A 24,649-nucleotide genomic window follows, 5' to 3' on the forward strand; every position below is an offset into this window, starting at 1 on the left:
GACACACCATTGGAGTTTAGTAAGAAGGACCACTGCACACCGGTTTTCCTCTTCACATTTCCTTTTCAGCATGGTACCTGTTGTCTTGTTATGCTTTGGAAGCAATAGAAACTTACTACAGCAAATGAATACAGGGATATCTCTGTACCAGTCATCAGGCCTACCAAGGCCGGGAACCAGGAACTCAGGCAGCCTCACAGTCTTCTGTCTTTCCACATCTGGCTCATTTGTCCAAAATAGAGATCTGCTTCATTATACAGCCAGCCTAGCTCCTTCAGGGCCGTGCAGCGTCTCTCCTGTCCTGTGTCACAGTAACTGACTAGATTCTGGGGTTAGAAACCACCTCTGAAACTCAAATTATGTGCCTTTGCACAAGTTACTTGACTTCTCTAAGCCTCGGTGTGCTCATCTGTCTGTTGGGGATGATATCCTTACCTCAGAGGGCTGTTGTGAGGCTCAAGTGAGTTCGAACATGCAGAGCTTGGAGCAGTGCCTGCCCGCAGTAGTCAGTAAATGCTGGTGCTCAGTGTCATGATTTTAGTGTTGTTATTGTCCTGGCTTTCTTAAAATTCTCACGACCTTTGATCTAACCTTGAGCATGTCCTCTTTTAATATAGAAACAGTGTTTATGGTTATTTCCCGTTATGCCATGGGGAGATGTTCCACATTGTGATTTTGCATTTCCCCGGCTCAACGGTCTCTGGGAGTAGGAGCCCCTCAGTTTGAGAGTCGCGGGAGTAGGAACCCTTCTCTTGTAGTTCCAGAGCGAGATTGAAGCACTGGCGAGCATAGCACGCAGGGGTCAGTGCCAGCGTTTGGCATGGACTGAATTCCGCTGAATTTGGGGTTCTCTTCTTGGCTCGTCCCGTGACCGTGGCTGCTGTAGACCCAGGGCCGTCACACGCGGTGCTTTGAGGTACTGCCTGGGTTTCCAGAGTCACAGAGGCTGGGGCGATGCACTGCTTGACCTTAGGACACTTGGGTCAAATCAAAGAATAGAAAAATGAAACTGAATCCAAAATAAAAAAATTGAAAGTCAGCCCTTGTGGGAATGTGCTTTGTTTATCATGTAGAGCAGGATACAGGCATTTAGTCTTGGAAGTGGGGAATGGAGTGTATTGTTTTAAATTTTTCAGAATGAGAAGTCATGATTTCTGTCGTCTGAAACCTTACCTTCCAAGATAGGCTTACTAATTTCTTACTATTTTGTGTTTGCTCCTAGACTTTAAAATGTATGTATTTGTCAGTTTCTGGTTCTTATAATAAATAGATTTTTGTTGTACTATGTGGGAATGTAATTGATATGCACTTGATTTGGTTTTAATAACATTGACCTTATCCATGTAATGTAATAAAAGATAATCATCTTGTAAAATTATTTTCTTGGGCTTTGCCCTTTCACCATAACTATGTGTGTTTTGGTGGTCAATAAAAGCTTTTCTGTGATCTTGAAGCAGGATTTAAGATATCACTGTCAGTGGAGACTCACGCTGTTCATGGTGGTGCAGAGCTGGGTTTCTTTTGCTTTTGAGAGACAAGACCATAATCCCATACTCAGCTTAAGCATCTTGATGGCCCGTGTCTTCACCTTTCCGTGTCTAAGAGCTTCTGCTTATCTGTAGTTGCTTGCAGATCTTATTTCTGAGATTTGGAAATGTTCAGCCTAGTAGAATGTGTGTTAATAACATTGGTTATGTTGACTCAACATTTACAAAATATCAAAAAAAATCCCTCCTGGAATACAGTAAAAGAAACAAAAAAGCCAAAATCAAACTTTACACACAGATTAAATGACTAGGATGAACAGCTGTTCTTAGTTCAGTAAGTTTTTGTTATTATTGAAGTTATCATATGAATATTCGTCATTCTGATAAATCCTGTGTATAACATTTTTAATTTTTCAATTTCTGCATTACAACATCTCAAGTGTCAAGTATTCATTTGGCAATTCACAAGCAGTATAATTTCATGTTTCGAGGGACTAATTGTTGGGCATTTTTCGTTGTGTATCTGTTTTTTCCCTACTCTGATGTATTTTTTTTCCCTAGGAGCTAATTTGACAGTTTGGTGACTTCTGTGTGTTTGGCAGTGGTCTTTTTAGTTGACTTCCAAACTTGTTTTCACTGAGATATTAAAATACTCTGGCTTTGTCAGCTTTACTTAGGAATTATTTCTAAGCCTCTATCATAAAGATAAAGGACTTGAGGATGTTGTTATCTAATAGCCAGAATAAAAACCACTGTATTCATCCCCAAACAGGATGCCTTGTGCTTACGTTGACCTTGATTTCCCGTGTACCAGTGGGTGACGAGACAGCAGAGCACACTGCCAGTTATAGAACACAGAGCAACAAGGCCTTTTCTGTAAATATGGCATTGGGCAGGAGCCTTACTTTTCACTCAGTAAGACTGCCCTACAAAAGCTACATTTGTGTCCATCTAATCAGGTTCTTCTGTGCTTTTCCATCCTGCTGCACCTCTACATCTGGCACAGTGCTGGGTTCACAGAGGAGGCTCTGTGTTTGTTGAATGAATGGCAGATAATGTTTCTTATGAGCTGAAAAGGGGACGTGAGAAGGGAAATGAAAAGGGAGGAAGCTTGCAGGAGGGGCCCGTGCAGATTGGGGAAGTCTGATAGGGCTTGGTAGGAAATTCAATGTGGAGGGAATCATTTTTTTTTAAATTATTTATTCATTTATTTATTGGCCGTGTTGGGTCTTCATTGCGGTGCACGGGCTTCTCATTGCAGTGGCTTCTCTTGTTGCAGAGCATGGGCTCTAGGCGCACGGGCTTCAGTAGTTGTAGCACATGGGCACAGTAGTTGTGGCTCATGGGCTCTAGAGCACAGGCTCAGTAGTCGTGGCCCACGGGCTTAGTTGCTCCGCAGCATGTGGGATCTTCCTGGACCAGGGCTCGAACTTGTGTCCCCTTCATTGGCAGGTGGACTTTCAGCCACTGTGCCACCAGGGAAGTCCTACAGGGAATCTTGAACCTAGTAATGTGGATACTTTTCTGCTGGTTTTTGCTGCTTGGTCACTTACGTGCCGTTGGCCTCTGGGCAAAGTGATAAAGCTGGCCTGAGCGCCCTCACAGAGTGATGTGGCAATTTAATAAGATAATAGATGGGAATGCCCCACACTTGGAGAGTATAAAGCACTAGATAAAGTAGGCTGTTATTGGATCTAATGGTGAATAAATGCTGTTTTCAAAGTGCTGTGGTTCCTTATAGGCACTAACTTTGACAAGTGGAGTAAGCTGTTTTATTGAAAATGGAGGTGATGATTGAACTGGAAACAATGATGCCTAGCTAAGAGAGCATTCTGTGCCATTTACAAGTAAGAGCTTTTGAAATATCTTAGTGAATGCCTATTGATTTTTTTTTTCCTCTCCTGTCCTCCTTTGCCCTTTGGTTTTCAGTTGTGTATTAGTGCAGGGTTGGGGGAAGTTTAAATGTGTGGATTCATTGTGGTGATTCTAGTTTTGTCAGCTTGGGCTGGCTCCTGGGAATCAATATATTTAAGGTTTTCCAGGTGAATCTGTTGAGCCTCCAGATTTGGGAACCCTTGATAACTAGTCAGTGTCCTGTGGTTCCAGTGGAAAGCAGACATACATCTGGCACCCCTTTTGGAGTTCTGTTTTGTGCAAAATTCCTGTTTATCTCATAAAGCATGACGAGTTGATAATCTGGCTCTCCAGCAAACAGTGAACACTTTTTGGCAGAAACACCCTGCTGGAAAGTTTAGCAAAATTCGGAAAAGCTCCTCTGGAATCTGTTATGGAGCAGAGATGCCAGTTTAATTCCCTTCCTTTCTTCCTCCCTCCCTCTTTTTCTTTTCTTTTCTTTCCTTTTCTTTTTCCTTCCTCCCTTTCTTTCTCTCTTTCTCCCTTTCTCTCTTTCTTCCTTCTTTCTTTTCTTTTTTCTTTTTCTTTCTTTCTTTCTTTCTTTCTTTCTTTCTTTCTTTCTTTCTTTCTTTCTTTTCTTTCTCTTTCTTTCTTTCTTTCTTTCTTTCTTTCTTTCTTTCTTTCTTTCTTTCTTTCCCTTTCTTTCTTTTTCTCTCTTTCTCTCTTTCCCTTTCTTTCTTTTTCTTCCTTCCTTCCTTCCTTTCTTCCTTTCTTTCTTTCCTTTCTTTCTTTTTTCTTTCTCCCCTCCCCTCCTCTCCCCTTCCCTCCCCTCCCTCTTCTCCTCTCTTTCCTCTATCCATCTCTAATAAATAAAAAGTTTGGGTATTAAAAATTACAATGTTTTATCAACCAAGAATTGATATTATGCAGAGCAACCTAAAGGTCTTGGGACAGTAGCCAGGAACCTGATGACAGTCCACCTAGTCTAAGGGTCTGCCTCCTCCATCAGGTTGAGGATCAACACCTGGGAGCTTGGTCACCATCTTTCTAATCAAGGCTGGTTTTGGTAGCTAAGCAGAGATGAAAAAAAAAAAAAAAAAAAAGCTGCCGCCAAGGGTCCTGTGTGTAAATGTGTCATTTTAAAATGATTTTTTAAAATGGCTGTTCAGATGTATTTATTGGGTAAAGTTATTCTAGTGTATTTAATTATCGGGCATTGCATTACTTGCCATTATTTGCTCTCATAGATAGTGATGTGATGAGTATCTTTGTAGGTTGGTCTGTGCCCTCATCTAAGATTTTTTGCTCAGAACCCATTGTCAGAGATAGATGTTATGGTTCCAAGGATTTGCACGTGTTTGAGGCTTTTATTAGGTATTGCTGAACTGAAGTATGTATTCGTAAGCATCTCAGAAAACTTCCCAGGGACCTGGCAGTTGGCAGTGTTGCATGGACCTATATTTGTAATGGGATCAGGAACAGCTACATAATTTGCAGGAGCCAGTGCAAAATGAAAATGCGGGGTTAAAAAATAGTTAAGAGCTTAGAAATAGTGACAGCAAAGCATTCAGCGAAGGGCGTAGCCCTTCTGATAGCTGAGCCCTGTGCCACCCCGTAGATCACACATCCTTGAAGCCAGCCTGAGTGGGATGCACGCACTGGTGGACCTGATACACCAAGACAAGGCTCCAATTGGACTGGTTCACAAACTGGTGTATTTTGAAGCTTTGCCCATCACTCAGGATGCCAGTAAGCTTGCACTGAATAGGCACTGTTATAGGTGGCAGGATTGTGGGAAGGGACATGGGAGCTGATGTTAACTGTGTGGACTCAAAAAGTGACCGTGCCACTTACTTTTATGTGACCTTAGCAAATTTGCCACTCTGAACCTCAGTTTTTTCATCTGTAAAATGAGGTTGATATTATCTACCTCCTAAGATAGATGGTGAGAATTAACTGAAATGTGTATATACAAGACTTAATACAGTACTTCTCCACAATAGGCTATTGATAAGATAGGTCATGAGAATTAATGCTATGTTTTAAGAGACAGAGCCATCCCGCCTGATAATATATACCTGCCTTAGGCTGCCGGGCTCCCGAGATCCACCGTTTACTTACTTCCTGTTCCTGCTCCTGGCTAATCATTTCGGCAGCAACCCATTGGTTTGCGGGGTGGATTAAAGGAGAGCTTCTCAGAGGGGAAGGGCTTTAGGAGTGGAGGTCGTAGAGGCCAGCGGGGTGTTTGGTTTCCGTGGCCGCTGTGCTGAGCGTGTGACGTGTGATAGCAGGGAGGGAGGGAAGGCTGGAAAAACGGAGGGTCCCGGAACTCTGAGGGCCTTGAGTGCCAGCATGGGGAGAGGGCTCCTTGCCAAGCAGTCTATGGGGATTGAGTGCCACCTAGGTGCTGGTGATGTGGAAATACTTTGGAGATTACTGGAGCTGGATTTGTACTGCAGGCATTTAACGTCTCAGACACTGTGCTCCTCTTTCTGCAAGTGGGAATCATAATGGTGGTGGTAGTGAATAGCTGTTTCTACCAGTGTTAGTGTGATTAACTAACAGGTATCAAATGCTTCCCCATCCCTGAGTGCTTTACGCGTAGAACCTTATTCACCTTTGGAACAACATTCGGGTAGGTATGATTAAGCCCATTTTGCAGAGGAGACGTGCCTACACGGGTGGGTCCCTATTCCGTGTTAGAGAGGAGATGTGAGTCCAAGCCATCTGACTTCAGGAACCACATGCCTAAATCATGTCCTGTAAAATATATATATATTTAATACAAATATATAAAATATAAGAGACACATATATAATTATGTGCGTTCACGTTAAGGCTAAACAGTGCTTAGTGCTTGTTGAGGACCCTATACATTGAACGGGGTCTCTGAGGAAGCACAGTTCTGCAGGTGCGTTTGGTGAGATGGGGGGAGGGGCCGTGTGTCTTGGGCGGCGCAGCACATGCTAAGGCGGGCCGGTCCCTGCAGCCGTGCTGGGCCCAGGGAGTTGGGCAGATCCGGCCTGTCCCTTGGGCCACTGCTCTGTGTGATTACAGGAGAATGCCAGAAACATCCTGATTAGAACTGAGATGTCTTCACATCAAGCATATCTGTGGAAACTTTTTTCCTCCTCAAAGGCACTTTAATTAAATTCTCATTGTGAAAACAATTAGGCAAGATTTGCCAGACCCAACCAGTCAATAATTCAGGGACAGGATCTCATTCAGACCTTTGCTTTCCTGGAAACTGCCGTTTTGAGGATTCTGAGTTGGTGGCTGCGTGCTCTAGGGATTAATTCCTGATCCATATTTCCTCTGAACTTTTTTATTTCCCCATTCAGATGGAAACACATTTTTTAAGTGACCCCAAAGTCACTTAAAAAAAGACTGATGGTATAAACTGCCATTCACTTTCACAGAGGCATTCCTAGCTTTGAGCTGTGGCCTCTTGTCATGATTCCATTGTGTTCTGTGTTGAACTCTGTCTGCCCGTGGACAGAGCGATAGATGTGACTCATATATAGGCACCATGTGAGTGAGTGAGCCTCTTTGAACATGTTTCCAGAGACTCTGCTTATCTCTCAGCCAGGTGAAGGCTGCCCCCTTCTGATACCAGCAAGTGAACTCCTGAGACATTTGGTTCAATTTCCCCGACCAAAGCATTTCTCCTCTTTTTTTGCTTCTTCCCTACCTCTTCCCTACCATTCCTCCTCCTCTCCATCCTTCTGTTCCTAACACATTATTGATTTCCTACCATGTGCTAGTCATTGCAATTGGAAATGATGCAATGAAGAAAAAAATATAGGTACCACTATTTAGAAAAACATTTGGCATTTTTTCCCCGTCTTTTTTCTTTTTCTTTTTTCTTTTTTTCCATTTGGCTGCACTGCACAGTATGCTGGATCTTAGTTCCCCGACCAGTGATTGAACTCATGCCCCCTGCAGTGAATGCATGGAGTCTTAACCACTGAACCACCAGGGAAGTCCTGGCATTTTTTAAAAGTTGAAACTGTGCATGTCCTGTGACCCAGATCTTTGACCACTAGACACTCTAGAGACATTCGTTCACACGTGCATGCTTGTAGCTGGATGCATTATAAATGTTTCTTTTACAGAACTGTTAGTAGCCCCAGACTGAGTCCATATTAAATATCCATCTTCAGTAGAATGGATAAATAATTTGGAGTATTTTCAAGCCCTAGAATAGTATGCAGCAGTGAAAACAACAGCTTCCTGCAACAGGATGGATGAATCTCCACTGAATATGCAGGTTTTATTCCCTGTGCCTTAGTGAACAGTGACAAGATCAGAGTGTGCTTAGGAAGCTGACAGGGCAGTGTGGATTATGGGGAGCCCACACTGGAGGCAAGGACCCCATTGGGAAGCAGTTGTGTTGGTCCTGGAGCGAGAGTGCTGTGCTAAACCCAGGCAGTAGCAGCAGCAAGAGAGAGAACGACATGGACTGTTGAGGGGCGTTAGATGTAAAATAAACACAATCCAGGGACTGAGTGAATGTTTGGATTGAGTAGAAAAAGAACCATATAACCTGCTGCTGAGATTTCTAATCTCATAGACTAGGATGATGGTTTTCTCCTTCACTGAGATAGGAGCAGGACTAGGGTTTTGAGATGGTAGATATGAATCTGCATGACATCAAGCTATGATCTCAGGCAAGTTATTTAACTTATCTTTGCCACAGTGTCCTCATGTGTAAAAGAGAGAAAACATGTTAAGAGTAACAACCTCAGAACATAGTACACTGTCTGATACACAATCCACGTTGTTACTCTACACTTTTTTGAAGAATAAGTGTGACCCTGAGTATATAACATCATAAATGGATGCAGTCATTCCTTTAGGCTTAACAGAAATAAGACCAGGTGTAGGAAAACTTGAATCATCTTTATATCTCTTGAGTGAAACGTCAGACACTTAAGGCTTGGAGGCAGGAGAAAGTCTTAAGTCAAAAGGCACAAAGAACTGGAGTTACACAGTGCGGGAAAAGGAAAGTCAAGACATGATTTACTGAGACTTTAAATGAAGGATAAATCCGAAGTTAGCAAGTATCTTTGCTGAAAAAGCACAGAGCCTTTTAAAGAATTACTTTTTATTTATATAAAAAGGATCAAGGACTTATTAGTGATTTTTTTTTGCGATTGCCAAGTAATACATCTTTATTATATAAAATTAGTAAAAAGAACAAAGTAAATAAATAATACCTATAATTCTAATGCCCAGAGAGTCTGTTCATATTTCAGCTCTGTCCATATGTCTGTCCGTCCGTCTGTCTGTCTGTCCGTCCATCCATCCACCCATCCATCCTTTTCTCTTTCTTTTTTTAAAAAAGCTGAAATTAAACCATAAATTGTTGTTTAAGCTGCCGTGTTTTGCGCAGGAACTTAAATGGAGGCTTATCTAGCATGAGGGATTTAGGTTAGCTACGTGTATTAAGAAGAAAATGTCTGATGTGCTTTGTCAATGAGTTATTGAGAGAAAGTACAGCAGTTCCTTCTCTGGCAGTCTTAAAATATAATAGGATAAACTCTCATCTCATTGATGGCAAGGGCATGACCCTGCTTTACTGCCCTGCTATTCTCTGATATGTGGGTCAAGCCTGAGAGTGCTTTTCTGAGCACTTACTTCTCCCAAAAGTGGTGGAAAAAAATATTGGTTAGAATATGATATAAGTGAGACTTTTATTAATCCCTCACCTACATTTTCTTGCAGACTGAAGAGTGCGTTTCTCCTAAGAGTGTAGGACTGATCAACTTTTCATTTTTAAGTATTAAAATCACTGTAAAATATCTACTCTGACTAATCTGGAACAAAGACAGGAAAGATTAGTGTCACCAGGATATAGTTTTACATGAGCAAATCATTTAAAATAGGCTTAAATCTAAGAGGTGGAAGCTGCTTTGCTTAGACTGACTATTTGCCTAGACTATTTATGTCCCAGATTGGCTAGGATAACTCTGTGTAGTGTGTGTGTGAGAGAGAGGGAGGGAGAGGGGGGAGAGAGAGAGAGAGAGAGACAGAGAGCGGAGAGGAGAGGAGGAGGGAGGGGGAGGGAGAGGAAGAGCGAGGGAGAGACGTGTTCTGAAGGCTTCCTTTTACTGTGTGTATGATCTAAATGTAGAGGCTACTGCTATTGGAGAATTAGAGAGAAAGTCTAATTAAGAGGTTATACTAACTATTTTTACCAAAATCACAGCTTTTTGATTTCATAGTTTTCTCAATATATTTCTTAGTGTTAGTGAATGTGCTCATATACACATGTACAAATACACCCAAGTACACCTATGGGAGATTTGGCTCCCGTTTCCTTTCCTTAGAGATATAAGAAGGTAGGGGAAGTTTTTTGTTGTTGTGGAATAAATAAAAGTAATAAAGTAATAAAAAAGTAATAGAAGTAATAAATAAAAGTCTTGACGTGGGTCTCTTTAGGATTTATCATTTTTGGCATCGTTGAGCTTCTTGAATTTGAATGTCCATTTTCTTCCTCAAATTTGGCAAGTTTTCTGCCATTGTTTCTTCAGATAAGCTCTTTGCTCCTTTCTCCCTCTCCTCTCCTACTGGCTCTCCCATGTATACATTGACCCACTTGATGATGTCCTATAAGTCCATTAGGCCATCTTCACTTTTCTTCCTTCTTTTTTCTTTTTCCTTTTTCATTCTCCTCTGACTCAGTAACTTCAAATGACTTGTCTTCAAGTTCACTGATTCTTTCTGCTGCTTGATCACATCTGGTGTTTAACTCTTCTAGTGAATTTTTCAATTCAAATATTTTATTCTTCAGCTCCTGAATTTCTGAATTTTTTAAACTAGTTTCTATCTCTTTGTTGATATTCTCATTTTGTTCATGTCTCATTTTCCTGATTTCATTTACTTGTCTACCTCTGTTCTCTTTTAGCTCCTTCTTTAAGGTGGTTATTTTGAATTCTTTGTCAGATAATTCATAGATTTCTATTTCTTTAGGATTGGCTTCCAGAGATTTATTTTGTTATTTTGGTTGGGCCTTGTTTCCTCGTTTCTTTGTTTACTTTGTGATCTTTTGTTGAGACTTGGGCATTTGAAAAGATAGCCAAAGACCTCTGCGGTCTGGCTCTGTTCAGGGAAAGACCTTCATGCATCAGCCTGGGTAGAGATTTTGGGGGGCCCTCATATCTTTTCTGAGGATGTTTCATTTGGGGGCTTGTGTGTGTGAGTTCCCATTAGAAGAAGGTCTGCCCCTGTTATCAAGAGCTCATATTCTCTTGCTCTCCCTGGTGTCTGTCTGTGGTGCTGCAGATTCTCTGGTGCTGTCATAAGTCACCATGCTTGCCTTTGTTATTAATAGCCCCCAGACATCCAAAGTATGCTGCTATTCCTTTCAGCATTCTGAATCAAGGAAGACAGAAACTAGTTCCTTGGACAGCACCCCCCAACCCCCATAAAGCCAGAATGTTAGCTGTACATTCCACTCTTTTCTTTCCTCCCAAAGGAGAAGACAGGAGTTGGGAGTTTTCTTCTGATTGTGCTGCACTGTGCTGGGTGGAGGGGGGCTATGGCAGGAAAATGTGACAAACATTCTTATTCACTTTGACGTGGCTGTGCTTGGCTTTGTGCTCGCCTGGGGTGTTGCAGTCTCTTAACTGGCTTATGGACGTCTCACAGAGGCAACTTGGCCCGTATATTGTTGTTAGGTTGGGGTCTCTGTGAGAGAATGAGGGCCTGGGGCTTCCGATTCTGCCATCTTTCTGCCATCGCTCTCAAGTGTTATTGGAATCTTTGTTTAATGAAATGGAGATAATTAATATTGGTAGAACTTTAAACAGGTTAGTGACACATATCATGTGTCTCACATTCTTTTCTAATCAGGGATTAAAGAAGTCATTCCAGGCTTCTTTCCTGTCTCTGTCTGACTGTCTTTAGCAACGGTGGCTAACATTGAATAAGTTCCTTACTGTTTGTCAGGAACTGTTCGTGTTCCTGTTCTATGTATTAATTCATTTACTTCTGACACTAGTTGCAAAAGGAAGATACTATAATTATTCCCAATTTACATGGAAGGAAACTGAGTTAAGAGAATCTAAGTAATTTATGTGAGGTCATACAGCTGATTTTTATCTCAGACTCAATTTTAAGAAGACATTTTGTAGCATGGAATGAGTGTGTGTATATATATATATTTACTTAGAATCAGTTAAATTTATTGTGGGTCAAGTAGAGATTCTTAAAGCTCGTTGACTGTCCTATCACAGTTTGATCATTGAATTATTTGTTAGGTATAAATAAAAATTCTTTTATAGTCAGAATAATGCATTCATGTATTTTCTCCTTTCCAGCTTTATTGAGATGTAATTGGCATGTAATATTAAGTTTAAGATGTACAGTGTAATGATTTGATATATGTATATATTGCAAAATAATTATCACAGTAAGGTTAGCTAGCACGTCCATTACCTCACATAACAATTTTTGTGTGTGGGGTGAAAACTTTTAAAATCTACTTTCTTAACAACTTGAAATGAAGAGTCTTTATATAGTTAGCAACTTGAAATATGAATAGTCTTGAATGTAATACGTTGCTTATATAAATTGGAAGTCTCCTTTTAATAAAATCTTTTGTTGTAACAGGCAATTATTGAATTATTATGGATATTATTTTATGTTGATTATAAGTGGTAATTATGCTGTTGGAAATCCTTGTAATATAAATATTCAAATGTGGACTGACACCGAAGATGTATATGTGTGTGTGTATATATATATATATATATTTTTTTTTTAATTTTTATTGGAGTATAGTTGCTTTACAATGTTGTGTTACAAAGATGTATATTTTTATTTTTCGCAGGACAGAGTTCATTCAGAAAGGCAGGATTTCAATCACAGGGGCTGGTTTTCTCAACTGTGTTTTGGAAACTTTTGCCAGAACATTTTTAAGACAGGGTGCCCAGAAGGTAAGCTTCTTTTCACTTTGAACTAACATTAATTTTAAGAAACCATGGAGATTTTCATTGGGTTCTTGAATAAGGCTCATAAACTGACAAAACAAGAAAAAAACACAGTTAATAAACAAATATATGTGAAGATAATTATCCTCACTAATTATTACATAAATCCAAATCAGAGTAAAACCAAAGTGCCGTTTGTGACTCATTAAATTAAAAATATGCCAGTGAAGAATATGTGATGATATGGGAATACTTACAGTCTAATGAAGAGAAATAATCAGAATGAATAATTATATTTGCACTATATACAATATGAAAACTAGTAAAAAATATGATAGCTAAAATTTATGAAGTGCTTGCCATGTGCTACTCACTAAAAAGAATTCTTAATCATTAACTCATGTAATACTCACAAACCTTGGAAATAGCTGTTATTATTGTCCTGATATTGTGGATGAAGAAGACACAGAGCTCTGGAGCTCCTGATTGTCTTTTATTGTGGTTTTCAAGCTCTGCACTTGTGGGAGCTTAGGCTTCCATCAATGTTATTTGGAGGCCACCTTGGGTTCTAATGTCCTTTGTTACCAGTTTAAGTTAAGTAAAGCTATTCTTTTTTTCATCTCTCTTAGATAGCATTACATATGAGATTGATAGGTCCTATTTTCTTGCCTAGGAAAGTCCATTTCTTATGCACCTTTATATGCCTATTGCAGGTGTTCCAAAACGTTTTAAAATTATTGTATGATTATTTAATTTATCAAATTTAAAAATTATTTGTCATTATGATTGTTATTAATTATGCTGACGAGCATAATCACTTATTTCCAGAGTTTACTCAGGTCCGATGCATGTGTTACCTCGTCTTGTTTTGTGGGACAGGCTTAATGGCTGGTCTAAAGAACTATCGTTATGACCCTAGAGAGTTGCTGGGTGACGGACCTTTGTTTTCGTGTTGTGGATCTAGGTTCAGGAATGAACTGGGACCACCACATGTTAGTCTGGGAGGCTGAGGGTGATGAATGAGTAATTGGTGCTGTACTCCATAGACATACTGTCAAGGTTAAGGATGTTCCTGACCCTAGTTGAGCACATAGCCAGACTGGCCCTGCCTGTGTAAGCCTGGGCTTGAAGGGGGTCGTTGAGCTTCTGGAAGTTCTGATGTCGCTCTCACTTACTCAGACGTTATTGCAGGTTTTTCCTGCTGTATTGAAAAATATGCATTTGTAGAAAGCCCCATTTTTGCAGAATTGCACTGTAAAAATAATAGTGCTGGTGAGAAAAATAACTTTGTTGCTTTGTCCCTGACTGAGTTGACTTCTTGGACATTGTTTAGATTAGAAGTGGTAAACTCTTTTCCGTAATGAGCCAGATAGTAAATATGTTAGACTTTGTGGGCCAAGAGGCAAAATCAAGATACTAAGTAGGTCCTTGTAACAAGAGAGAAACAAATTTGCACACATTTTTTATTGACAAAATTAAAATTATAGTAATAGTAATTGAGTATAGTTTTTACAATACAAGTCTGCTAAGCATGGAATTCTTAAAAGAATGGAATTCTTTTTGGGGGGGATAACGTTTACCTGAGTTGGGATTAAAATTTATTGTTCGCTACCATCACATTGATTGCAAATGTTCATTTGTAAAAACCATTCTGATCTCGTGGACCATACAAACACAGGTGGTGGCTGGGTTTGGCCTGTGGGCTGTAGTTTCCCAGCCCTTGCTTTGGATAAATAAATACTGTTTGGTTAACCCAAGTGGGTCTCTTTTTGACCTGCTTCTCATTCTGAACCTTTGTAATGACTTTTAATCATATTGTGATTGTGTACATTCTGATCCTGTGAGATACGCGAAGCAGACATTATTATTCCCATTTTATTGATGAGAAGTGTCTTGAAGAGAGAGGTGCACCCAGCATGTGGGCAGCTGCTTGCCCGCGTTCCTTCCTTTTGCAGGTATGTAGCGAGCACCTGCTTTGTGGTAGGAACTGTGAGTGTGGGCTCAATGGATTTACTCAAGGTCACAGGACCAGCAAAGGGTAGAGCCTGGACTCAAATCCCTGTCTTTTATCCACAAGTCGTACACTTGCCACTCACTGTGCAAGGTATGTTCAGGTGAATGAAGCAGAATGCTAGCCTCTTCAGCACCGTGCTGTGCATTAGATGAATGTGTGTTGCGGCCCTGCTCCCTGCGTGTTTATTAGGGCTCTTTGGTGGCACATAGCAGAACATGCCTTAGGCTCGCGTGATATAGAGCTGCAAGGGTGGTGAGGCTGGCAGGCTTCAGAACGGTCTGCACTGGAACTGAGGGCTGCCGGGAACCCAGGGGGTATTCCTTCTTTAGCTCTTGTCCATAAGACTGTGCGTCTGTCGTATGCTCTTCCTCTGCAGTCTGGCTTTCTCTGCTTCACAGGCTGTAGAGTGTCACGTGGGCCTCCACAGTCCAGGTGTACCTGTTGTGTAGATTTCTGGCCAACAGAGACTGCTTATTTCTTCCTTTCCAGATTCTCTGGAAGGGACTCGCATCGGCCTTCCCTAGGTCAAGCATGACCAGGAGGGTAGAAGCCAGGTTGTATAAATACGGCTAATCCTCTGTCACAGCTACGTGGATCAGGGTTGGGTTGTCAGTTCTCAGGGAAAGGGGTGGTAGGATGGGTAAATACTCCTTAAAGGCTTCTGGTGTGGTCTCATAGTAGTTCTGTTCTAGGCTCTTGATGGCAGAGAGACAGTTATATTCATCTCATACCCAGTCTACCCCCCAACTCCCGCCGCCCCCCCCCCCCCCCCCGACAGTAATACCTTGGACAGTGCTCAGTACATTTATGTGGAAATGAGTGAAAAGGAGATAGAATGCACAGTGAGGTCCACAGCTGGTTTCTGATGACTGTTATCTGGAAATCAAGTGACTTTAAATTTTTAAAGTGAGTAATTCCTCTGGGTCGTCACAAAGCACCAAGCTGATTTCCCTGTGCTTTGCAGCAGTTTCCCACTAGCTATCTATTTTACATTTGGTAGTGTATATGGGGAGGGTGGGAGGGAGGCTCAAGAGGGAGGGGATGTGGGGATTTAAGTATAAATATAGCTGATTCACTTTGTTGTACAACAGAAACTAACGACATTGTAAAGCAATTATACTCCAATAAAGATGTATTAAAAAAAAAAGTGAGTAATCCAAGTGATTCCTCTGAATTCCCAATTATTATGCTCAGAAGTAAGAGTATATTTTTTCTGCTAGCTTTTGCCTTTTCTGACTTTTTTTTTTAATAAAAGAGGCTTAGTTTAATTAGTCAGCTTTTCAATTTTAGGAGCCACTCATGCTTAAGTGTCTTTTACCTTTTATCCAAGTGGTGATTTTCCGGTATCAGCCTGACTTCCTGATAAACTTTCACAGCTGAGCTTGCCTCAATGGCTTTTATAGAAATCATCATTAGAGTGTTTTAGGTGACTTTATTTTTACTTTAGAACTGGAGGCTGTTCAGTGGTGATGTTACCGAATAGGTCGTATGGACCCCCACTTGAACTCTAACTTAGCTGAAGCCCCTGCCTCAGTGGGGAAGGTTCTTTTTCCGTTTGGATTTGCACAGCCAATAACAAAACCAATGCTGAGGTTAAACCAGCACAAACTTTATTCAATGGCCAAAGGATGGAGAAGTGGGAAGTCAGTGTGCAAATCAACTTCTGCAGGTGGGAGGCGATCAAGCAAGATTTTAAAGGCAAGGTAATGGTTGGAGGGGGGCATGTGCGTTGGTTTTCTGGGAAAAGGCAGGGTTCTTCCTACAACCGAGGTGCCACTTCTTTTCCTTCCTCCTGTGGTCCAGTACTTCCTGTCATGGCACATGTCAGGTATGTCATTTAGCACGCTAATGTTACCATGAGCATATAACGATGCTTGGGGTCTCCTGGAGGTCAGGTTTTCCATTGTCTTGGCTTTGGCTGGTGCTAACCAATTCTGGTGGCCTCTTGTTTTTCTGTTCTGGTGGTTTCCTGTAAGACATGGATAACACTTACCTTTCTTCAAGGAAGAGGGCAGGTTAGAGCTTGAGGCGAACAGCCATGGTAACAGTGATGAAGGTGGGATCTTCCCCACCCCCCCCCCCCCCCGCAGGAAAAAGAAAAACTAGGTGCTCACAAAGTATCTTTGTGTGTGTAAATTAAAACTTAGCCCTAGCTATGGATCCCCAAGGTGAGGTCACTTGTGTTTTTGTGCCTCTGGGGGCTTATTCAATTGCTTTTCTCTCTTCCCTTCTCCACCTTGAGGTGACTTACAGTTTGGGGACCTTTCTGACACAAATATTACTGCCATGAACAAGAGCGAATAAATATCTGTTCAAATCTCTGCTTTCAATTCTTTGCTGGATTATATGGTAATTCTGTGTTTAATTTTTCAAGGAAACTGCTTAAAGGTTTCTTTTTGAGATAGCTGTCTATCTTTGTCCATGACAGCAATGCACTGTACCATTACTGTGTATTTTTCTCAGGAGAGTGAGTGCTTCGTATACGACACTCTTGGCAGGTGGCACTAGTGAGCATGCCATATGGGTGCTTTCTTCATTCTGAGGGGCACTCACCTGTCTCTTGACTCTGCCATAGTTTCTGTCTCTTTGCCCTGATTTCATGTTCTGGTAGAGAGTTTTGACCAAAGCTGGCCAACAGAAGATGGGTTGGAAGTGTTGAAAAAGTGCCATGGACAGGTAGTATGCAGGATGTCAAATACATATTTTGCAAATACATGCAAATTCATATGCCTCCAGGTAAGCAAGCATGGTCAAAAACCTGACTAAGGAAACAGAAGAAGATCTGAAGAAAAACAGGGGTTGATGGAAGTCTGGGACACATGTATGGCTTCATCCACATTTCTGCAGCCTAGGGGAATGGTCAGCAACTGTGAAGCAGAGCTGGGAGTCACCCAGCCATTCAGGGCCAACCTCAGGGATCCTCAGAACAGGAAACAGAGATCAGGCTCCTCCCTGGGGCAGGCGTGGCTCTCAGGTGCTCACTAATTCTGGGAAGGCATCCCTCAGGCCCGTGTTGCTAAGTCTTTTTTCCTTTATCACCCCCAACTAAGGATCCTTTGTAGACTTTTCTTTCCTAATTGCCCGCCCCCACGTTAATACTATAGATATCCTATTTATGTGTTTGTACACTGTATTATATATCTTTTTTCTTAATAGATAAATACATTTATTTATTTATTGCCTGCATTGGGTCTTCGTTGCTGCACATGGGCTTTCTCTGTTGCAGTGAGTAGGGGCTACTCTTCATTGTGGTGCAAGGGCTCCTCACTGCGGTGGCTTCTCTTGTTGTGGAGCACAGGCTCTAGGCATACAGGCTTCAATAGTTGTGGCACACAGGCTCAATAGTTGTGGCTTCTCATTGTGGTGGCGTCTCTTGAACCCTAGAACCCTAGCATGGGTTCTAGGCTCACGGGCTTCAGTAGTTGCGGCATATGGGCTCAGTAGTTGTGGCACACAGGCTTAGGTGCTCCACGGTATATGGGATCTTCCTGGAGCAGGGATTGAACCCCTGTCTCCTGCATTGGCAGGTGGATTCTTAACCACTGCACCACCTAGAAAGTCCCTATATATCTTTGCTATATGCATAAAAAGTGTAAGATATTTTTCACTCCCATGAACGAATTGTCATCTGGTTTCAATACTGTCCCCAGTGAGAAAGCATGCTTCATACTGCATTGGGTGTAATGATCTTTTGTAGTTTTTGCCTCCGTCTCTCCAAATCAAAACAAAACAGTCACCAGTCCCCCCCTCCCCGACTCCCCAACCCCCCTTCCACCCCCCAAATTCCAAACAAAAATCAAAAGAACTTTTTGGTGGACTCCCATGTGGTTCTTGTAAATCCCACGTTTTACTTTTCTGGGAGCGGCGCAGGGGATAACATGGGTGATGACAGTCTGGTCATGCAAGTGTTCTTTTTTCGTCCAGTTGTCTGAGTACTTCGGGATGAGTACAAATGCTGCGGAAATGCAGGGCCCTCATTATGCACTCGCACAGAGGTATTTTTTTTTAAGTTTGTGAAATACATTTTCAGCGTGTGATAAAATAATTTGTTATTTCAGCCACTCTCCTGGCAAGGCCCCATTATTGGTTCCATCATTATTCTTATTGTGTTGATCAGGAGGCTGAAGCAGAAATTGAATTCAACAGCATGTGAAATATTTGTCACTGAAACAATGTAGGCAAGTCAAACAATTTGTGCATCATTTTGAAGAAGGTCTGGCCTAGACATGTTAAGCTAAAGAGATCTGAATATGCTGCTTCCTTAGGGGGTGTGCTTATTTGAGCCTTACAAAATCCATTTTAATAGTGGAAGATAACTCTCTGAGACAGAAGATACTGTTCTTGTATATACTAGTGTGTGTGTGTATTATATAATTATTATTAATTAATTAATTAATTGGCTGCTTTGGGTCTTCATTACTGCACGTGGACTTTTCTCTAGTTGTGGTGAGCAGAGGCTGGTCTTCGTTGCAGTGCACGGGCTTCTCAGTGCGGTGGCTTCTCTTGTTGGGGAGCACAGGCTTCAGTTGTGTGACGTGGGCTCAGTAGTTGTGGCACATGGGCTTAGTTGCTCCGTGGCATGTGGGATCTTCCCAGGCTAGGGATCGAACCCATGTCCCCTGCATTGGCAGGTGGATTCTTAACCACTGCGCCACCAGGGAAGTCTGGATATATATGTATTATATAAACTATATATATGTAGTATGTTATGTGTGTGTATATGGATATATGGATATATACACACACAGTATACACTATATATTTACAGTGTATATTTTATATGTATAGTATAGTATGCTGAGGTACTATATATGTAGTCCAAATGGGCATTTGAAAAATCTGTTTGTTGCATCGTATTTTTTTAAACTAACTGTATTAGTTATCTGTGCTGTGTAACAGACTACCCCAGCACTCCAGAGCTTACAGCTGCACACATTTATAGTCTCTCAGTTTCTGTGGGTCAGGAGTCTGGCACATCTTAGTTGGGTTCTCAGCTTCACAGTCTCACAAGGATGTAATCGAGACGTTGGCTGGGGCTGCAATCTCATCGGAAGGCTCGATGGGGAGGATTCAGTTCCCAACCCTCATGCAGTTGCTGGTAGGATTCTGCCAGCCTCCCTGATTCCTTGCCACGTGGGCCTCTCTACACAGTGTCTCACAGCATGGCAGAAAGCAAGGGGGAGGGCAGGAGGGTGCTGGCAAGGCAAAGGCCGCAGTTTTTTTATTTCCTAATCACAGTAGTGACATCCTTTTATTTTCTGTGTTCTGTTCATTAGGAGTGAGTCCCTAGATGTAGCCCCCAGTCAAGGGAAGGGATTACACAAGGGCATAAATACCAAGAGGTCGGGAGCACTGGCAGCAGTGTCAGGACCGACCTAAGCAGACTGGCCTGCACATTGTGTGTACAGTTGTTGAGGTCTTTTTGGTACCTACTGGGAATGGATGATGGTCGATGAGGGTTAGCTGCACCCTCACAATCGCACTACCAGGTTATAAAAAGGCTCTGAAACACATACAGGCACTTTGTTAATCATTTACAGGTGGGCCCAAAGTAGCTTACCTGTTCTGTAAGTTTACGTCTCTGCCCTCCTGGGTGCCTTGTTCTCTGAAGGCAGGGCTGATGATATTCCAAAGGCAAGATTCAGCTAGAATCTTCAACCCAGTGTCTGGCCACAGGACCGTTTAGACATAAACCATGGGTGCCTTCCCTAAAGTTTGTGGGTGAAGGCCTCGCTCAATAGTCTTAACTCCTCATTGCAAGGATGAGTGTCTAGAATTTTGAGCTAATCCCCATGTCTTAAATTCTACTAATTGAGGTAGTGAGGGTCCATTTCTAATATCCATGATGCTAGTTAGCAAGCCGCTAATTTTACCAGTGAAAATTCACGATTTTGACATTCCTTATGCTAATTATCAAAGCCTCTGCTGCTTTCTGATGAAGATAACTGAGGTTTCTGTTGAGGGAGAGTGCTGATGAGAATGCTCACAGCCAGCACCTGGAGTGCGAAGCCCGCGTCAGGGCAACTTTCTACCTGGTGTGTAACTTGAACTGCCACACGCACCGTACATAACGTTATGCTGCACAGGCTGAAATATTTTGGAGCAAATTGTAGACATCCTAATAATCGTTTTCCACATGCCAACTCTTGAACTAAAAGCTTTGTACGTTCTGCCTTTAGAAAGGTCATTCAGTGTGAAACAGGTTTTGCCTGTGTGTTTAACAAATGTGAAGCTTTAGAGAAGTGACCCTTGGTACATGATCTGGTTTTCTCATTTCCCAGGTGTCACATTTCACATCTGGGACCCTCAGTTCTCTCCCCTCTAAAATGGAGTGATAATAGTTTTTCACAGGGTTCTTTTAAGGATTAAGTGAGGGCATGTATATGAAATATGCCTGGCATATAGAAAAACAAATAATTATTTGCATTAAGAGAAATTCTCTGATAAGAAGTATATTTCTATAAGTAAATAGCCTTTTAAATATGTATCCAAACAAAAATTTTAGCAGCAGTATGGGTAAGGTTTTGTTTCTTTAAAAATTATTTTTTTAATCATTTTTTTAAATGCATAATTTTATTACTCAGTGTATCTACGTTTAACATTTTGATATAGATCCTTCCATGTGTCTTTGTTTATGTTTGCATGTGTATATATATGTAATTTTTTTTTTAAACAATTGGGATTTTTCTGTTTATTTAGCCCGACCTTGCCGTTTATGGGCGTACTGTGAATATTTTTGTGTTATTACACATTCCTTGAAAACATGATTTTTGATGCTTTCATAATATTCCACTGGCATAATAGCTCTTATTGTTGGTTTCTATTTTCTTCACTATTATAGATAATATTGTAGCAAATCCATGAATATAAATATTTGTGTATATTTCTGGTCACTTCCTAGGCTGAGTGTGCACATTTTAGTGACCTTTGATGCACATCACCAGTTTTCTTCCAGAAAATTTCTGCCCATTTGTAGCTTCCACCACGAGCTGGCTCTGGGTATTATCAGCTTTCTTGCTGTATGACTTGAATGAATGACAACCTCTTAGGACTTCCATTTGTCACTAGCAAAGCAGGGCTAATTAGTCCACCCTCATGGGATTGTTGTGAAGAAGAAATGAAATTGTTACCTCAAGTTTTCTGAGTCTTACTCCGAAGAAAGTGAAAGTTAATGCTTCTGTCATTAACTAGTTGTATGACTTCAATCCTCCTCTAAGGTTTGTTTATTTTTTTAAATAAATTTATTTATTTATTTATTTATTTATTGGCTGTGTCGGGTCCTTGTGTCTTCACATGGGCTTTCTCTAGTTGTGGCAAGTGGGGGGCTACTCTTCATTGTGGTGTGTGGGCTTCTCACTATGGTGGCTTCTCTTATTGTGGAGCATGGGCTCTAGGCACGTGGGCTTCAGTAGTTGTGGCTCACGGGCTCTAGAGTGCAGGCTCAATAGTTGTGGCGCACAGGCTTAGTTGCTCTGCAGCATATGGGAGCTTCCTGGAGCTGGGATCAAACCCGTGTCCCCTGCACTGACAGGCAGATTCTTAGCCGCTGCACCACCTAGGAAGTCCCTCCTCTAAGGTTTTAATTGTGTTATCTTGGGCTAGTTGCCCTTAACTGCTCAATTCCTTATCTGTGAATTGACTATACAGTGTCTACACATTCATGGTAGTCACTATCCTAAAAAGGAGTGGACGTTTCAAAACCCAATAGTAATTCCAAGATAGAGGAGAAGAGCAAATAAACCTGTCATTCAAAAGAATAAACTCACAAATATGACATAAGAACACTAGTGTAATGTTTTGCTGACAATATATTGGAGACTTATATGTCCTGCTTGATTATGTGAATTCTCTGAAGATTCTTTGCATTACTTGAGTCACTTGAAGAACTGATGAAATATGTTTTTTCCCTCTTACTTCCAAGCTTTCAATTTAGATCTGTTGATAATACTTTTAAATCCCACTCTTGAGTGCTCAAATAGATTGATTTACTTGATATTTATTCATTAGATGCTGTGAGAATATTACCAGGATTCTGATTTTTAACAACTTATTTCTAGATCAGTTAAATAATAGTAGCCGCCCTCTTCTTGCATATCCCCCCCCCCATCAGCTCATCCCAGTCTGCTTTTATCTCTAGAGTTTTAGTCCCGAGAAATGTAACCTTTGCAGTGAAAACATCTTCGTGAAAATGAGTATTCTGCCAGTGATAGTTTTTGTTCCTTCCACAGAGTTTAAATCCATGCCTTTACCTTGACTGTGAGACTTAGGAATCCAAGATCCCTCGACAGTTCATTTGAATTCACCAGGGGTGTGATAGACTATTCAGTGGTAAAGCTTTTGGGAATCCCTTAAATCAGCCAGCCGAAATTCTGGGGTGTTACCGTCTGTGAAACTAGATGAAACCTGGGACGTTAAGCTCTTTCGTGAAATGATAGAAAGACATGATAGAAAGAGATTTCCTGAGCTTGAGATGAGTCACTGTGTCATTATTTGCATAGTGATCAGACGTCACATCCCTGCACTGTGGAGCACAGGGGCCAGGAATCAGGAAATCTGGGCTCTGGCCCTACCTTGGCTGCACTCTCCTGGCCATGGTGCTTGGACTAGTAGCTCTGAACTTCATTGTCATTTTTTGTAAAATTGGGGATTGGGCTAGAAGGTCATTTTCAATTCTGACATTGTGTGATTTTTTTTTTGAACCCTCCCTCCTTTCCCCCAGTGTGTAAATACCAAGATTTTTAAATTTGTCTGACAAATAGTCTTGTAGTCTGCATAAAAATTCAGGTGTTGAAACTAAGTAGGGGTCCAAGAGCATCAGAGATAATTCACGTAACAGGTATATCAAGGATTGAGGTGGTGGCAATAAAATATTTAAAAGTAAGACACACACTTTTACCGTTTTTTTTTTTTTTTTTCTTTTTGGCCATGCCACGTGGTTTGCAGAATCTTAGTGCTCTGATCAAGGATTGAACCTGGGCCCTCGGCAGTGAAAGCATGGAGTCCTAACCACTGGACTGCCAGGGAGTTCCAGAAACACGCTTTTATTTTTATTAAATTTATTTATTTATTTTATTGGCTGTGTTGGGTCTTTTTTGCTGTGCGCGGGCTTTCTTTTTAGTTGCAGTGAGTGGGGGCTACTCTTCGTTGTGGTGCGCAGGCTCCTCATTGCCGTGGCTTCTCATTGCAGAGCACGGGCTCTAGGCACGTGGGCTTCAGTAGTTGCAGCACATGGGCTCAACAGTTGTGGCTCTCGGGCTCCAAAGCTCAGGATCAGTAGTTGTGGTGCGCGGGCTTAGGTGCTCCGCGGTATGTGGGATCTTCCTGGAGCAGGTATCGAACCTGTGTCTCCTGCATTGGCAGGCGGATTCTCAACCACTGCACCACCTAGGAAGCCCAGAGAAACACACTTTTAAAAAATACTAATGAGCAAGAAAGGGTGGAAAGCATGTGGTAGGGTTGTTACAATTTCATTTTATAATCCTATTCACATGAGCTAAATACACCTGTGTAATACAAAGATTTGTAAGCCTTTAGATGTCTTTGAGTATTGGTGCCCAGTAATAGATACATTGGCTTGTTTTCAGTTCAGGTCTTCTGTAAACATAGACTGTTCTGGAAATTTTGGAGAAAGCCAGATACAGTAATAATAGTGGTAACTGTAATTTACTGAGTGTTTACCAGGAGCCAGTTCCTTCCCTGTCTTATGAACATAGAGTCTCCCAATAACCCTCTAAAAGACAGATGTTGTTATTGCCAGTTTTCCATTCTACAGATGAGGAAACGGAGGCACACAAAGGTTAAATTACTTACGCAGTGTCATCAGCCAGTATACAGAGCTTGGTACACATATGACCTTGAAGTGGACACTTGAGGTGTACACTGTGGTACTTGCTTTCCTGTTGCTTTTTTACGCTCACACCCAACTGGAATCTTTGGAGATTTGGGAGCCATGTTTCCCTCACTGTTCTGGATGGAATTTCCAACCAATCTGTTACTTTTCTGAGCCCATTCTCATACTCTGTTGTGCTAAATTCAGAGACAATGAGAAAATAGAAATCCGTGGCCACCATAAATCAGTCTTCATGTACCTTGTATAAACCTAAGTCAGACACAGAATCGAACACTGAAATAGCTCTGGCTGAGCTGCATTGAAATACCAGAAAAATAGCGGCTGTATCCACAGCTTGTGCGGACTAAGTACGTTTTAGTCACAAATCTTTGGTGGATCAAATCTGTTGTAGTATTGGGTTTGGATTCAGCTAGGCTCTTGGTGCTAGATTAAGGCTCTTAGTTTGACCAACAAGGCCAAGGATGAATATAGACTTCTGGGTAGAGCAACTTGAACTGCAAAGCGAATT

At 41.5% G+C, this 24,649-nt stretch overlaps 1 protein-coding gene across 1 annotated transcript in view; it reads left to right on the plus strand.

Annotated features, from left to right (window-relative positions):
- PRELID2 (PRELI domain containing 2) overlaps positions 1–24,649 on the plus strand; it is a 63,872-nt gene that overhangs the window by 21,054 nt on the left and 18,169 nt on the right. Inside the window, exon 5 of the mRNA XM_057748141.1 lies at positions 12,178–12,283. Within this exon, the coding sequence (XP_057604124.1) occupies positions 12,178–12,283 (106 nt within the window). The remainder of the gene's footprint in view (positions 1–12,177; positions 12,284–24,649) is intronic.

Source organism: Hippopotamus amphibius, chromosome 1 (assembly GCF_030028045.1).
Source record: "Hippopotamus amphibius kiboko isolate mHipAmp2 chromosome 1, mHipAmp2.hap2, whole genome shotgun sequence".
NCBI lineage: Eukaryota > Metazoa > Chordata > Mammalia > Artiodactyla > Hippopotamidae > Hippopotamus > Hippopotamus amphibius.